The 18,095-nt window shown below is 43.5% G+C and overlaps 1 protein-coding gene across 5 annotated transcripts in view; it reads right to left on the bottom strand.

The window, feature by feature from the left end:
* epha8 (eph receptor A8) overlaps nucleotides 1-17,930 on the bottom strand; it is a 122,953-nt gene extending 105,023 nt beyond the window's left edge. For all 5 annotated transcript variants that reach the window (XM_037102229.1, XM_037102233.1, XM_037102230.1 and 2 more), the window contains exon 1: nucleotides 17,449-17,930. In XM_037102229.1, the coding sequence (XP_036958124.1) occupies nucleotides 17,449-17,536 (88 nt within the window). In that variant the 5' untranslated portion in view covers nucleotides 17,537-17,930. The remainder of the gene's footprint in view (nucleotides 1-17,448) is intronic.
* Between the last annotated feature and the right edge of the window lie 165 nt (nucleotides 17,931-18,095).

Genomic DNA, 18,095 nt, shown 5'->3' with positions numbered 1-18,095 from the left:
TATTTGTCCCTCCCCAGTTAATTATTTTTAACAGTTCCCTTGTCGTTTCTTTGTTCGTCCTTTGTGTTGTCTGAATCTTATATCCTCTTGTACGTTGTCTTTGTGTTTTTACCTGCTTTGGTTTGTCAAATCTCTCTTTGAGCGACAAATAAAAGTCTGAGCTGAACTGAAAATGTCCTTGTACGCATTTACAGCTACATAAAAAACATTTAAATTATTAGTTTTATTGCTTTTAAAGACTCAAATAGGAGAGCTGAGGAAAGTGTTTCTGAGGTAAAGTGTGTCTAGACTTTCAGGTAGCAAAAATGAAAGAATAAATATGACCCCGTTCAATTTTCAATGCACATGTTCGAAACAAACTTAACCAAAGTGACTCATTCAGGGCATTAAGTATCGCTTAAGTGTAAAGTGAACTTCACTGCTGCTGTCCTCTGTCACAGATCACTACCTTCTCATCACTGATGAGCATTCAGAGTCACATTCAGTGTGTGTGTGTGTGTGTGTGTGTGTGTGTGTGTGTGTGTGTGTGAGAGAGAGAGAGAGTAAGAGAGAGGGGGAGAGTGGCACCTGCTCTGACACATTTGTTAACTTATCTCTTCATTTATCTCTAATATCAGTCTGACAAAACTCCATAAAGTCCAAATCTTTGAATTCTGACAACGTTCTGCTGTTCATCATATGGAAGAGAAAGTCAGTAAAAGCAGGGATGCAGGGTGCCCACATGCAGATCTTCTTCATGTCTCCAGGCAATAGAGTGAAATGCAAAGCAGAATGGCTGATGAGCAGCAACATGATCATCATGATAAAGACATGGAGATCATGGTGCACACCGGGTTAATCGAGGGAAGGCGAAGACATGTCACGCTGACGTTTGTAAGATATGATGACAAAGTCCTTGACATTGTAAAGAGGCAGCTGGTTTCACTTGGTTGAGAGTGTAGACAGGAAATTAATTGTTTTGCAGAGAAAAAAAAAATGGATGCCCTTGATGCTGTCATGAATTACTAACAATCATTTCAAGCTACTTTGGTTGTTCCGCTCCTCCTCCTCCTCCTCCTCCTCCTCCTCCTCCTCCTCCTCCTCCTCCTCCTCCTCCTCGCCCCCGAGTCATTCGGCTGTTATTTCTGGTAACATCCTGCCACTGCTGCATTTACTCTTTAGCCCTTTATCCACCAAGCAGACCGTGTCAGTCCAGTTCAGCTTGTTACACATCAGAACGGTTATCTTTGAATTTGTCAAAGGTAGTGTATGGTGCATAAAACAACCGTTCCGTTTTATGACAACGATTGGATACTACAAGGCACAAGCACTCCACCAATTGGTCCTTTGGAACAACCAGAGTTGTCTGTTGTCCGGGCTGTGATGTCGACTTTTGTCAGCAGTCTTTTGTCCTGCTGCCAGGAGCCTTTTCCAGGCGGAGCTCGAACGTATGTAGTCCAGTGACCCCTTGTTACTACTGGGCACGTCTCTGTTGAATGGTGTGAGTGCGAGCTTTGTTTCTCCCTACACGCAGGTTCATACCCCTCTGGGAGCATCATGCCTGCCTCACATTATTTACTTGTGTGGATTTTTTTTTTTTTTTTTTTAATTCATCACATCTCCATGATTTTTGTGCCTCTATGATGCTTGAGAAGGCTGTGTAGTCAAATCATTTACTTATTTGTCTGTTTATGAGTATATATGTATTATATATATATATATATATATATATATATATATATATATATATATATATATATATATATATATATATATATATATATATTGTTAATATTTCTGATCTTGTTGTGCTGCACTTTTTTTTAATTTTTTTTTTATTGACCGGATGTTCTGTGCCATTCCACTGTCTGACTTCCTGTCTGGCATTATCGGCTCTGTGCAGTTTAATGCGGCTGCGGTCCACCTCTGTCAAAAAATAGGTACGACACAGGCCACAGGAGGCGATCACGGGTGAAACACAATGGGGAGGGGCCCGGTTTAATCAAGTCGTGAGAGAGAGAGCAGCAGTGAAGCGATGGTGAATGCAAGCGGAGCAGTTTGTATATGTTGTTATCTGGCAGTCATGTACAGAACAGATCGCAGGGTTTCATCTGATAAATGCAGCAGCTTCTGAGGAGGGAAATGTAAAAGGGGGTTATCCCGAAGCCAAAATGGAAATGCAAAGCCAGTGTGGTGTTTAGGTACCATGTTTAAGGTTACCATGGGTTACGTAGGGTTCAATGAGGACTTCCAACAGTACGTCAGTGGAAATGCAGTCTCTCTCTAAAAAACATTTAATATTTTTCTGAATTCTTTTCTCTCTGCTTCTTTGTATGTTTCTTTGATCTTACTTCATTTTCCCTTTGATTACAGTCCCCCCCCCCCCCCCCCCCCCCCCCCAATCTGACATGTATTACACAACAATACAAGACACTGAACACGTTTATCTTTCACTGTTTGCTCGTTATATCCGTCTGTTACCTTTGTTGCGCTCCATACCGTTCCATACGTACTCCGCCATATGTCCCTTCTTTTTTGTCGGTGGTGATGCATCTCTATGCTACATCATTTCATCTTCTCCATTGCTGTTGACACTCTTTCTTTCATTTTTTATTTTTTTTTTTTTTCTTGAAGTACCCTCTCAGTATTTGTTGCAGCAGTGGCCCATTTTCCCCACAGGGATCATTAAAACTTCATCTCGTTACCTCTACACCTACACTAACCTTCTTCCCTCCTCCTCCCCGTCTCATCTTTCTCCAAACTCTCCCTGAAGTTTTTCTCCCCAGAGGCTCTTCTTTTCTCACCGCGTCTCCACTGTGGTGTAAGCATTTTGTCCTTGGCGCAGAGAAAGCAGTACAGACGGATGGAGGGTAGAAGACTGCTGAGAGACTTATTATGACACTCTGATGCAGACAGCACCCCCCCACAAAAAAACACTTTCTTTTCAACTTTTCATCTTCTCCTTGTGAACCCTCCTCTGTTTGTATGGTGAGTGCAGGGAGGGAGATCTCAGAGATTTAAAGTGATAAACAGCCAACAAAAGCAAACAGCAACCAGCCAGAAGCACGCACACACACACACACACACACACACACACACAAACGGAGACACGAACATACTGCATTTTAGCATATCCCTGTGAAAACCATGTCTGGTGATTTTTATCTTTTCTTTGAAGTGTAAAATCCCAGCAATTATAAGATATATAGAGTCAACTGTAAAATGCTGTTTATGTGTGAATTCATCAGTATTACCAATGAATTAATGACTACATCAAAACTAATCAGTCACAGGGGACATTCTTATACAGAAATAGGACTTTTGTGTTTGGTATTTAAATGTGCAATAGACAACTTGTTTGCTTTAACATATCAGTAAATACAGACTGAACAGTGCAATGGATGACATCATCAACATATAGACTGGTTCCCGATAAACCTCGCCGTCCTCCGTCTGCTACCGGCTCAAATTTCCCGGAAAAAAATGAAGGTCAAATCACAGCACTAAGGAAGTGCTTCCGTTAGGAATGTCAAGGTAAAATGAAGAGACATTTTTCTTTTCCCCCGGTTGCTATCCACAGGTAATCGTGGAACAACTTGACTAACTGGAAACTCTACACTGCAATAGATAAAGAACCCTGCTGATGGAGGTGGCAGAGGAGGAGAAGAGGGAGTGTGATAGAAACTGGGGTAAAACAAGAGCGAACAGACAGGCAGTTACTCGATAGGGAGCGATCTGGTGTTTGTCAAGGTCTGTTCTCCATTGATATGTGTTCCCCCTTACCGCTGAGGCACGAGAGGGTTCAGAACTGGCTTACTTTCTATAAGATCAGTAAGCAAAGAAACCTGCTTACTTATTTATACAAACAGGTGTTCTACTCTGCCTTTTAGTAGCACTGAGGTCAGGGTTTCTGGGTCGAATTGTGATTCTTGAGGTTGGGTTTTGCTTCAGACAGTAGCCGAGCAACAAGCTATAGCCAACGCTGTCTTTGCAACAGCAGTGCAACCGCTCGACATACTTTTGCACCACTCCTTAAGTAGCACTGACTAATTCGACTGCAATCTTACTGGATGATTTTATTTTATTTTTTTTTTGTTGCGTCGCTGAATTGGATCAAAGCGCATCTTCCATCTCTGTTTTTTTCTGATAAGCAGTCACACCTAAAATGAGAAAAAAAATATCTGCACAGCGCTGCCATGTTGGCGACATGACCGAACATGTTTGAACCAAAGATATTCATGGTCGAGGAAAGGTGAAAGTGTTCTTTTCCACAAATATCAAATAAACACATTTGGTAATGAAACAAAACTCATTTCGTCAACAGGTGATACCTGGTACAGAGCCGCTTTAGAATGATTCCAGAAAACAAATCCCCTCACAAAGGTATGCCTTCCAAATCGGCTCTAACATGTGACGTGTGAGTATACACACACCTTTAGGGACTCTGAATGGACACCCTTCAATGCAGCAAGGCTCCCATGGGACTTCATGAGACAGGGGAGAGGGACTGAAGGCTTGATTTGTTAGGTGTACGAAACAGTTTCTAACATTATCCCAGAGTAATACGAGTCTGTCATGTGCTTGGCACTCTTTCTGATGATGTGGTTACCTGACTCAATCATTTTTTGATTCATTGATTTAGCCAGATCAATGCTTTAGGTGAAAACCAGCACAGCTTAGAATTCTAATACACTTGAGTTTAGTGATGAATCCATGTGAAAATAAAATTGGAAGGCTTTTATGATTATATTATTTATATTATATATAATAAATATTGTATAATTTTGATTAAATAACAATATACATTTCAAGAGCAGTAACAACACAAGTACTTATCACTAAAGTTGTGAAAGGCATAATAGAAAACACAGAAATTCTGAAAAAAGGTACTCACATTGCAACATGCGTACATGGATCTGCTCTTTCTGTAACCTACAAGTATTTTTTGCACTGGAGACACAGCAGCACACATCATCATCACTGCCAGAGCAACCAGAATGTTATGGAAATGAAGCATGGAAATGTGCATCATGCAACTTTTTCCATAATATCAGCACAAAATGCACTAGAGACAGCGCTTTTTCTATGAAAAAAAAAAAAGAAGAAGACAAAAGTAAAAAAAAACCCAGCAGAAAAGACTGCAAACACGCCCCAGTTTACCCCTTTCCAAAATTACACGATTAGGTCAGAGAGAGTGGGCAGCGGAGTGTCTGCTCCTCTGCTGGAGTGGTGTTGAAATGATTCCGTTTACACTGGCTAGCGCACTCTGGCACAATCCCTCATATCTTATTTTAGCAGGTGCTCCCGGGCTGGAGCATGGGACCCTGCTTTGTATATCCCTGCAAGGCAGAGTGTTTGCTGCATGATGGAGGGAGGAGGATGCTCAGGGCCGGCGAGGCTCATCCTTTCCCAGGGGAGAGGAGTGAATAGCAGGCTATACTGCTGCCCAGGCCTGCCTGGCTTCCCCAGGGAAAACATCCAGAGGGGTATAGACGTAGTGGAGAGGAGGAGAGGCGCGCAGAGCTATTTATAGAGCAGGTAAAGAGGAGAGGTGAGGAAAGATTGGGGGGGGGGGTGAGAAAGAGGAGGGGAGTTGAAAACAACAAGAGGAGAAACAGAAGAGTCTGAAAGCAGGTGACAGTGTGATTTCTGTCGCCCGATAGCATCCACAGAGATCTGGGTTGACGTCGTCTGCTACACCTGCTGAGCAGAGCAGAGCCCCTGACTCAGAGCGTGGCCTGCTGGCGCAAAAGCTAACAAAGTATGCCTGAACTTATTGATTTATAGTAGAGAGAGTTCATGCAGAGGTTAGCTGGAAGGGAGGGAGGAAGAGCAGAGAGACTGTCAAGACGACAGTGATATTTTATCAATACAGACTCGACTTACAGCCCAGAGATCCTTGTGATGTTTCAATCCAGGCGCTGTTCTGGCTCTGCCTTCCTCTTTAATAAATAAAATTGCTTTTATTTTTTATTTATTTCCCCACACTGTGGATGTTCCACCCATAGGCCCCGGCGCTGTCAGCTCATTCCAGCCCCTGTGCAGCATGTATGTCTCTGTTTCACACTGTTGCTCTTTAATCATTTTCATCATTTCAGTGAGCTGACATTCTACATAAAGAGCTCTTATCAGCCCTGGTTTATGCTTAATGATGAATGGTGATAATTACTGTCAGTCAGTGTGTCGAACACGCCATGGCCACATCGCTATTTCGGCTCTGAAGTGTGTGTGCTTAAGGAGAGAGAAGACTCTACAATATCCAGAGCTCGACAGCAAAGTAAAGTGAGCCACACTTTCCACCATTCACGGTCGTGACTCCACTCCATGGAAAACCTCAAAGCAACACATAAAAATAAGAGGTGCACCTGTTCACCTGTCAATTAGAGCAGTGGTTCCTAACCGTCGTGGTAGTTACTGAACCTCCACTGTATTCACTTGTATGAATTTACGGAGGTGATTATGGACTATTTGTGCGGTAGTTATTAAGTAATTAGCCACTGGATGAAATGCTTCTATTACTGACTGCAGACAAAAAAAAAAAATGAGCGTTTGAAAGAACACTATATTCCTCAGCAGAGGTTGGCGTAATGTGCGTTGTAGCACGCAATCAGCTGACTTCTGTTACAGTTGTTGAATCTGAGTCAATCAGTAATCTGTACATACTCACTAGGGTACCAAATGTGTATGTGTGGCAGACAGAGTCCCCAAACCAATGAAGCTACAGTTGTGCCCAGATGTTTCAGGTGAAAGTTCACCCAAAAAAATAAAAATCCCTGCTAAGCTAACAGCGTTAGTACCTGGTCTGAAGTGGGTGACTGAGCTCGACCACACCTGGAAAGTATATGGAGCAGTAGGGAATCATTTATATTTGGGAGGTTCCACCAGATTTTTTATTTCTTTACATTTCCGACTTTAGGAGAATGCTGCCATGCTGTTTTGCTGTTAAGCTTCAGACATTTTGAGGATTGTGAAACTATACAACACATAATAAATAAAAAATACATTTAATTTAAAAAGGAATGATTGTAATTTAGGTAAATGACTAAGGAATAATAAACTAGTCAACTGTTTAAACTGGATACCTTTTTTGTTTTAATAAATGAACAATGATGAGTGTCACACACAGTGTTAATAGCTATAATAGCTAGAATACTGACACTGTCAGCGTTTAGATTGTTTGCATATAAAACTCGCTTTCACTGTTTTGTGCTCAGCCACCTCGCACAAAATCTCCCAGGAAAATTAAAGCTGGCTGTCTATTCAGTCAGGCTGGCGGCCGGGCATCAGTCAATCTGCTTTTACTTCATAAACCAAATGAATAAATAAACTTGTTTTGCTCTGTGATGTTAGTAGTTGCTACTATGAGGAAAACAGAAATGATCCAGTCGAATACCATAAAATATTGCCTGACTTTCCATAAGCTCACCTGCGTGTGTATGACCTCATTCCTTACATGTTCCTGTGTGTGTGTGTGTGTGTGTGTGTGTGTGTGTGTGTGTGTGTGTGTGTGTGTGTGTGTGTGCAGCCCGGTCAGGATAAAGTCCTGATGCTGTCCGCCTGAATGAGCACCATCATGCAGCCACCAGCTGTCCATGCAGTGACAACACAACACGACGCAGTGACTATCAGCGTTATAAGCAATCACTAAAATAAGGCAGAAAAAAAACCAACAACAATAAAAAAAAAACGGAGGTGCATGGCTCAATCGAAGCACACATTTAAACACACCATGCGACGAGATGCTGCTGCATCAGTGTGTTTGTTTTCCCCACAGGATGACCCGATACACAGAGTGGAGAAGTTGCAGTGCAGAACTACGCCGAGCTTTTCCTCCATCGCAGCCGAGCAAAGTCCCCCGGCCACGATGGGATCCACGAGCTTTGTTGTGAATCTAGCTTCAGCGTGAGTAGATGAATGAATTTAAAAGGGTGGTGTATGAACAGAGGACAGAAGGCGGCGAAGAACAGAGAGGAGAATAAACAAGAAGCGGATTCCCTGCTTTGGCTCCGCTTGTGGGTTAGCCGCCACTGAATCGTTCCATTAAACATCAGTGGAAAGTCTGCCTGTAAGATCTCCAACTTGTCAGTATGATTTTAGTCTTCTTCCTTGGTTTCTGCTTGACTATTGCAGTCTGGGTGATAATTATTTATTGCATATCATTTGCCAAGTTATTTTCTGGACACTTCCCATGATCAGCTGTACTATATGATCTTCAACTTCGACTTTGGACTTAAACAGATAAGAGATCTTAAAAAGAAGAGATAAAGAAAAAAATATATATTTACAAGTGGAAATAGATAAAAAGTTATTACTCAGCGGTGGCACATTGTGTTGAAGTAGAAGACTGTGCTGCATGGCACTTCAGAGTTAAAGGGGTTATTTAGAGGCAAACTTCAAAACCGTGGGTCATGAGAAATCGCTGTTGTCTAAATGTATTACAGCAACAAACATAAAACAACCACCTCTACTTTAGTGGGTTCCATACTGCTTCTCTGAGGTCAGTGCAGACTGGCAGGGCAGGAGTAGGGGCAGCTCATGATAGCTTTAAAGCCCTGCTAATGGTCGGGTGATGACGCAGTGTTCTTTTTTATGTGATGACTCGATAGAGAGAAGTTGTGAACAAACTGTGAGCATCCATGCCTTTCCAACGGCACTGTAATGATACCAGGATCGCCAGGGTAACGCGATGAGGAATCATCACAGCTGAACACGGCATATTGGAAATGTCCAGTCACACGTGTTGACATAAACACCACTTGCCAACAACTGATGCAGTACGAGGGTCTTGAAGGGCCGTCCCACTTCATGGAGGGAGATTTCAACCACTGCCCCTTGTAACTATCTGCTGAGGGGCAAGGTGGCAATGGAAAAGGAGGAGTAGGGGTAAAACTGGAAATGAAACTGAGCTATTGAGACACCGGATGACTAAAGGATCCAGTAGTGCTCTTCATGTCTTGCCCTGTGCTCTGGATGTGTCTAAGGGTAATGATGAATTTGCTGTAAAATGGTGATAGCACACTGTAAAAGTCAGAAGGTCAGGACGGGCGGAGGTTCTTTTTAGGCCTCATTTACCACACAAACAGTCCTGTCCTCCAAACAAGGGAAGCGTGTTTTTTTTTGTTTTTTTCCCCTCCTTCACACTAAATGCTGCAGTTACTCGAGCAGGAGGTAACTCACAGGCTAGGCGCTGATGCAAGACATTGAAATAGACTTTTACAAACCTTTTGCCAAAACACCCGTCATTTGAGTTATTCACTTTCTTCTCGTCGCTCCTTTTCTCTTCCTCCCCAATATATGAGTAAAAGTCAGACATTATAAGCGCTTCCATTCCCTTTAGTCTGGTGCTTCACAGAATGTATACCAGGCATTAATATCGTCCCCACAGAGATAACTCGGTTAGATGGAGTGTGTTTGTGTGCTTGTGTGTGTGTGTGTGTGTGTGTGTGTGTGTGTGTGTGTGAGTGTGTGAGAGAGAGAAATTGCATGACTACATATGTGTGTGCCTGTGTGCATCTGCCTGGATTGTGTGTACACGTGCATCTGGATTTTCATCAGATGAGAAATGAGTTATCTGGCCCACCCCTCCCACCCCCCGTCCCTCGCCACATATTAATTACATCAGGCCTGTGATATATGGACAGATTACTGTGTGTAAAACACATTATTTCCTTATGGAAACAGGCCGCGTGAGAGATCCATCAGCCTGCATCACGGTCGGTTTGGGGCTCACTACATCATACGTGAGCATCCGGCTTACCTGCCATAATCACGGAGGAATCTTCCTCCTGCTATCTCAATACAAGTCCGTCCTGGCAGAGGAATGACAAAAGCGGCATGTGATTAAAAGAACCTGACAAGCACCTTTTCTTATTGTTGTCTGTCAAGAGCAGAAGCTCAGCCTCTTAACCTCTTGCTGTGTAGAGTTTTTTTGGCCCAAAAAAAGTCTTTCAGTCACTCACTCGGCCAACAGTGACTGCAAACTGAGCCCACAAGTACGCCGTTAGGAATCATATGTAACAACACATCCTTATCTAAATGGCTGAATAGGTCGATTGCCTGTGACTCCCAAATTGGCACATATCACCATTCCCGAAGCAGCATACTGCCACCGGACATGCAGGACATTTATTGTACGGTCACAGCTTGCTGGATTAAGATACAAGAACAACTCGGGTTTAAGAAAACAGGTTTAAGAAATCATCATGGTTGGAGCTAAAATAACTATTATTTCTTCTACCTCAGTAACCAACATACGTATGTTACTCACGTAACTTAAGTCATGTTGTCGGGACACAAAACCTAAGTATGTTAGAAAGTTAGAACTAATGACCAGAAGCAGGACACAAGAAACATCTCCTGGTGAATCTGACTACCTCGAGTTGCACATTTGTAATAAAATCAGTTAAATGTTTTATCTTAAAAGCTGCTGCACACATGAAAAAAAAATGTCTAGCTGTTCAATTTTTTCAAAAGTTGAAGAAAGACTACCTGCTAGAAAAAAGAGCTTTATGTTGTGGCCAGTTTGTTTGCCAAGGTTTAGTCCATGTTGCCTACAGCCATCACTGGCCACCTTTTGTCTCCGCCACCGCATGGAAGACCACAACACCACTGTCCTCTACCAACTGTGTATGTTAATAATAATATAACAACACTATTTTCCAAAAACCTCAACATGGTACTTCTTACTTCGGAAACCTCACCAAAGCTCAACAGTAGCGGCGGTGGCAGGTCAGAAAAATGACGGTGTGTTTCACGCATTTCCGACTAACAATGTCATCCTGTCAAAAGAGGAGTCAGAAAATGAGTAGTTGTGGAAAGCGACGACAAACACCCCGTCGTCGAGCTTAAAGGACCTGATGAACTCACACACTATGCTCTCAGCTTGTTGCTGTTAGAGCCGCTGTGACTCAGAGGAAACACTCCTCACAAAGTGAGCTGAGCACAAACTCGAGTTTGACCTTATTAGTTGGATGGTTTTGTGTTGCCGCAGCTATTGGAACAGGTTGGCAGGTTTGCCGGCGTTTATCAGAGCATATTAGACCTTCGCTGGGCTTCTATTAAACTTAATGAACATTTAAATCCTTTAATGGATTGAAGGGAATTGAGAGCGGCAAATTATCAGCCAGACGCTCTTCGCTGGTGTTGATAAAGACACCCGCCGATGGAAGCTGAAGAGACGCATTTGAGACAGCGGCCTCCCCTCCTTTCACTCCCTTCATCTCACTTTGTTCTCTCCCCGTGACCGTCTCGCACTCTCTCTCTCTCTCTCTCTCTCTCTCTCTCTGCCCGTGCATCCCTCTATCGCACAGCCTCCCTTTTGTTTCTAACACTTGCTGTGCTCCTCTGTCTGCCTGTAACTGACGAGAGGAGGCTGCTGCTGCAGAGCCAGATCTCCGTCATTCATCAGTCGCCATGAAGGGAACATCATAGAGATCTCTCTCCAGGAGGGGTGTGCTAACACAACCACAACACCAGCCCATTACAGAGCTGTCAAGCGTTGCCTCTACAACCTTCTCTGCCTGTCTCTCACTCCTTCGCTTTATCCTCAGCCATCCCAGTGAGGGATCTTCTACCCCCACATGCTAACAGAGCGAAGGAACATAAATTACCCAATGATACAGCTCCAATCACAGAGCATAGCAGAGCTGGCCCAGGGGCTGCTGACTACGGCCAGCCCAGCATCAGGTCCTGCTAATGGGTGGAGAGGGCTCAAGAGAGGCCGCTGCTTTCTGAGGCCTCGTCTGCTCCTGGCCGCGGCTCAGGAGGACTGGCAGAGCCCGCTGTATTGATCTGGTAGCTCCTATATTCCTGTCGACAGCTGGCTAACAAGGCTGATGTCTCAATAAAGACCGGTGCCTTGGGGAGAAAAGGAGGGGGGGGGGAGCAGGCGGTCAGCCGACAGCAACCTGTTTTAAGACAAACTAGCAGACAGTGGGAGGGAGGGAGAGGTTCACGCCCTCTCTGGTTATTTAATGTGCTCCCACAACACTGCACATACAGGCTCGCCCCCTCTTTCGGGACGGCGCTGAAACTTTAACTGCGGCGCTGAGAACGGGTCGTGAGCCACGGAAAACTACAATCTTGACAATTACCGACATGACCAGGGGAGTGAGTTTGGAGACAATTTGCCTTTTATTGCTTTTAGCTCAACACAAAGAAGAGAATTGCAGTAATGTGCTGGTTAAGTGTGATTTATAAACCTCACAAGTTAAAAATGCTGTAATCGTTTCAAGGTTAAACCATATGTGATTATTATAGAGCGCCGTCGAAACTTCTTCCACGCTGCCGCGTCTTCTTGTCCATCTTTTATTGACCTGGAACTGATAGCTCTAAGTGATTGAGCAAAACAAACAAAAGATGCGAGTGTGTGTGTGTGTGTGTGTGTGTGTGTGTGTGTGTGTGTGTGTGTGTGTGTGAAGGAAACACACTGACAGATGATGAGGCGGCTGATCTATATTTGATGCAAGGGACTTAAGGATATAGTTTGTCCGCTTTGTCTAGTCAGACAGCTCCATCGGTCAACAGGTGTTAGGGGCTGTGAGACACCGTGAAGGGAAACGTCTTCCCTGCTGAAGCGTCCTTGAGCAAGACGATGATTTGCAGATTCAGTAGCTTCTGTCTGTGTAATCTGGTCTCCGTGCAGCTATTAATTATGACAACTTCTCATTTTTCACCAGTGCAATGTTACTAAACACGCGACAGGTAGTCTATTGACTGAGCAGAGATCAATACAAACAGCAGCGCCTGAGCCGGCCGCAGCACCGATCGGGAATCAAAATCAAAATTTGTCTTGCTTTTTTTATTGCACAGAAAAAAAATCTGCAGTGCGCCTCCTTTCAACTTTTCTCTCTTCATTTCCTGTTTTTCCCTGCGATTCCGTTCCGTGCTTCTAAATTACACATTCAAATCTTTAAGTAGTGCAGAAAAAAAAAAAAAAAGTCCCCGTTCCTATTCGTTGGTCCTGGCCTCCCTGTGTCTCGTTCCCCGATGGTCCGTCTGCAGCAGAGGTATGTGGTAATAATCATCCACCTACAGTTTGCTCATTAGCAGCGAGCCCTGCTCTCTGCATGGGCCTTTTCATGTTCCTCAGTGCTAACAACAACCTGAGGGAACGCTCCTCACCCTCGCTGGGAATGCGACAGTCTGAAGCGGCGTGCAGGAGGTGAGTCAGGAACCGGGGCCACAGACAGGAGGGGCCGCTCGCAAGGACCACCACACAGCACACACAGAGGTAGATAACAGCTAGGTTCTTCCATATGTGTTTGACCGACACTGATTTTTCTTTAATGTGGCCGTTTTCATTCCTCAAAATAACATAGATTCAGCGTTCGTCCTTAGAATAGTTTCCTTGAAAACATCGTTTCCGCACCAGAGAGCTCCCGTTCAAATGCTTTTGGAGTTTGTTTCCCTCTCAGACTTCACAGGATTAAAGTTTTGGTTCCAGGGCGTGTGTGATGTTTGACGGGTCTTTGCTGTCAGACAGGCAAAGCGACTGAAACAAAACTTTGAATGCAGGAGTCTCCATTTTCCTGTTGTGCCGCAGCAACAATACATATGGAGACCTTAACTGTTAAAAATAAATGAATGAATGGATCAACACATAACTAAATAAACAATCACGCAAATAAATGATGATACATCGATTAAATACTGGCGGCAGTATGGAAAGCGTTCAAAATGAAATAAATAATTAGGACGTTATGGAAAGAAATAAAAAACAGATGCAGATAGACATCGAAACTAGAATAAAATAAAAAAAGCAATTCGTATTTTATCAAGAACCAACTGAAAATGTAAAATTGTATTTACATTTTCAAATTTTCATGGTCACATTTTTTTTTAAAATAAATTCTTCATATTTATTCATGTGATTATTGGCAAAATGACTGACTTAGTTTTGAACACACTGAGTCTCCACAATAAAAAGGATAATGATTACAAAAAAGTATTTACACTTAACTTACCTAATATTATTGTTGTTGTTGTTAGATAAATAGGAAGCTGAAACACTGTTGTGATTCATCATCTCAGGGGCAAACTCAAATTTTAAAACATCTAAATACTATACTGAATATTTTTTGCAGTTCCTTTGAATGTATTTAAGCCTTTTTGATTGTTTTAATGGAGAGAGTAACATTATAAAATGACAGAGAAGAAGTGAAATGTGGGCAATGTGCGTGAAAGGTTGTCTGTGGTATTACAGTTTTCACAAATATATTAAATTATATTATATGAAATATATATACTAACAAATTGCATGTTATTGTATGGACTGAGGACTACACACATGGTAAACGATACATGTTTTTACAGGACAGGAAAAGTATGCATCCATAAGTGCTTATTTTCACTTTTTGTCTTTTTACTTTATTAAAAAGAGTTTTGCGATTTTAACCTATTTCAACTTTTACACAACAACACTCACAATGATCTCTGCTACAAACTTACATGTGGTCATTAGGAGCTAAAGGTCCTTTGGAATGAAATTTGAAATATTACCTCCCTGCTGGTCTGCCCCTGTTCCAGCTGCCTCTCTCTCTCTCGCTTTTATTTATTTATTTTATTTTATTTTGTTCAGTTTCTGCATAAAAAAAGCAGCAATCTGATTCAATAATAATTACTGTGTCTCCCGGGCACACAATGGATTCACTCCAAGGTTCAATATTTCTTGTGCTCTATTGAAGAAATATGCAAACACGTTATGAGATGTCAAAATATTAAGACTGGCTCTCCCTTTGTCTCACTCCTCACACCATACATTCACACACTGCGGTCCAATACAAATAGCTAAAAAGAGGGTTTGGAGGACATTCGAGTTATGATGTGGATACATGAATGAGTAATGGTGGTGGAGGATCTTGTCACTACATTTGTATCTGCACAAGATGAATCTGACTGCGAACATGAACAATGAACAAAAACAAAATGGCTGGCCATGGCTTCTCGAGGATCAAATATACGCACATAACTCAGCTGCGGCATCTGTCTTTTGTGAGTGCTCCTGAGTGTTATGTCTGTAGCAGTGTGTGTGTGTGTGTGTGTGTGTGTGTCAAGTGGAGCTCTGCATGTGTGTGTGAGCAGTTACCTGTTCTCCCACCAATTTAATTTCCAGCTCTTCATTCATTCCAAAGGCTATCTTTCCTGTGTACATGTAATATTTGTAATTGCCCTCGAGTCGGACGGCAGCCAAACCAAGTCCAAGAAGAGAAATTAAATTTTCGTCACGGTCGTTTTTAAACGGCATCAGATAGCATTAGGACATCAACTATTTGCTTGCGCTTAATTACAATTTTTGCCCCTCATCACATCCAAAGCAGAATGTGGTTACTTTTTTTTGCAGAATGTTGAAAAATTGATCTGTTTTTCTTCTGTTTATTTAGATTAATTAGTGTGCAGGATAACAGCAAAATCTCATTTTGAGAAACGTTACATTCACAAGTGGTTACTTTATTCCCGGAGTGGGAGCGTCTCTCCAGATGGAACCGGTGTCAATAGAAATCAGTTGATTCATTCACATTGATTAAAGTGTTAAATAACTAAATGGGACTACAGAACTTTATTCTGAAGTTTTCAGACTGCACAGTTTTCGTTTCATAAAAAAAGTGTTTGGAGGAGGAAATCATTCACAGACTTTCCCCTCGACTTTCCAACGCACTGTTCAAAGCCTGCAGGTGTGTAGTTCAAGCCCTGAAAAAAATACACATTGGATTGGTAACACTTTATAAGAAGCACTATCAATAAAGGCTAGATTTATAGTTAATTAAACATTACTTAATAGTTATGTAACTATTAATAAACAATACAATGTTTAATACACCTTTGCAATTACTTAATAATGGTTTAAAAACCATTCCATTGTTTATTAACAGTGATTTAACTATTAGCTAATGCATAATCAACTAAACATTCACCCTTAATTGCTGTCATTGTGAAGAGTGACCGATAATGTGATCCCAGGACAAAACCAGCGTGGACTATATCAAGTAATATGATTATATCGAGTGTGAGGAAACAAAGCGTTGACTTTCCGTACGGAGCTGTGATACCTGGATACAGACTCTTTGGATATGCTCGGTACCCAAATGGTTAAACTCGGTTAGCGTACATTACGGGACAGAAATTAATTGTGTATTATTACGCTTTATCCACATAATCAGACTGAATCGCCGATCGGCAAAGGGCAGCAATCATCACAGGGGAAGTCGAATACATTTGAATATCATAGCCACAAGAGGGGGAAGGAGGAGGACACTTGACATGGAAGTCAATAAGTAAAATAACGGGAGCAGCGGGGAGGACAGGAAAATAAAACCCGACATGTAAGGAACGCGGGGTGTTAATGGTGGGCTTGTGACAGAGGCGGAGCGCATGACAACATCTCATCTGGGTCGACCGGCCGCCCGTCCGTCTGCGCGGCGCCCTCGTCTGCTGCTCCGTCTGACCTGAGTCGGCCCAACTCCCCCATCCCGACTTCACACAGCTTTATACAGCGGCTGCCCTCACTTCTCCACTTCTGAGGTGATCCCACCTGAACCGAAGAACTGATCTCTCACTTTTTTCTCCCCTCCACTATCTCATCCTCCTCTTCTTCAGCCGCAGTTTTTTTTTTCCCCCTGCAGTGGCAAGCTGAATGTTGCCGACGGGGGCCGCGGAGGGCCTAACAGTGGAATCACTGCTGTCACTTAGCCTCGTGAGACCAGACCTATGTCAAGGACCCTGTCACACACATACATGCACAGATTCAGACACACACACATGCACACACACACATATAAAGGCACCAGGAGACTTTGTGGTGTATGTGCGGCATTAGTCGAACAAGTGACGACAACAGCTTTCCGTCTCATGGTAGAAACATGAAGGACAGGAGGATGGAAGTAAACAAACCCAGGCTGGGCTTAAGGGAGCAAAGTGTGCTGCTTGTGACAAGAACACACACACACACACACACACACACACACACACACACACCGTTTAAGAAGCTCATAAGGAAATTCGAGTGTGATTCATCAAGACATTCGGCACGCATAGGATGAAAACTGTGTATGCACACTCTCACACACTTTCACGTCACTGCCTAACCCAACAGCACACACATGCACTGTTATGGCAGCTGACACGCAAGCCGGGCAAATATGAGCAATGTCAGAAGGAGTTCACACACACACACACACACACATCTCCGAGATTACCTTCAGTTGTTGTGCAGAGCAAACTTTGATCTCATGCCCCGGGTTATAACACACACACACACACACACACTCTTAGTGTGTGTATACATTTGTTGATACGTGTGTGTGTGTGTGTGTGTCATCTGTGGGCTTCACTGGGTCCCTGTTTTCCAGAGGCTCCACATGTACGAAGTTAATCCCTGCTGTCAGAGAATATGCACTGTTTAACTGTGTCTATTCCAGTGAGTTGACACGCACAAACACACACACACACACACACACACACACACACTCTTACCTTCGTTGCTGTTAGTTCCTGCGGTGCCCACAGCCTGTAGTGATATAGTCCATAGCAGCATCGCAGCCAGCCCCGGATCTGAAGCCATGGTGTTCTCCCTCACACCCCGCCAGTCTCCCTCTGCCTCTCTCTCCCTCTCTCCTCTCTTACTCCCTCGTCCTCACTCTCCCTCTCTGCCACTCGCTGCCTCTCTCTCCTCTCCTCTCCTCCTTCCTCTTCTGTGTCCCAGGGTTGAAGCGAGAGCCGGCGCTGAGGAGAGTGTGTGTGTGAGGAGTGTGTGTGAGTGCGAGGGCTGCGAGCTCATTGGGTTGGAGTTGGAGGCTGCCTCTGTGGCTCGCTTCAGTCTGCCGGCTCCCTCACGCACACACACACATACATACATACACTTTCGGCAGGCAGCCGGAGGGGGGGAGGGACAAGTGCGTCTGTCAAAGTCTCAGCAGCCAATTAGAGCGTGGGATCGGCTGGCGCCGCACACTAAATGCACTCTCCGTTGCCACACCCTCCCGTCCTACCTGCCTGGCCAACTCTCACTTTCTGTTTATCTCTCTGGGTCATGAGCTGGCACACCGCATCCCCCTCCCTCTGTTATTTACCCTCATTTGTCATTGGCTCGCTTCCCCCCCCCCCACACACACTCACACTCT

The sequence above is a fragment of the Acanthopagrus latus genome, chromosome 6 (genome assembly GCF_904848185.1).
Source record: "Acanthopagrus latus isolate v.2019 chromosome 6, fAcaLat1.1, whole genome shotgun sequence".
NCBI lineage: Eukaryota > Metazoa > Chordata > Actinopteri > Spariformes > Sparidae > Acanthopagrus > Acanthopagrus latus.
The sequence above is the reverse complement of the archived record's forward strand: the minus strand, read 5'-3'. Positions and strand labels throughout refer to the sequence as shown.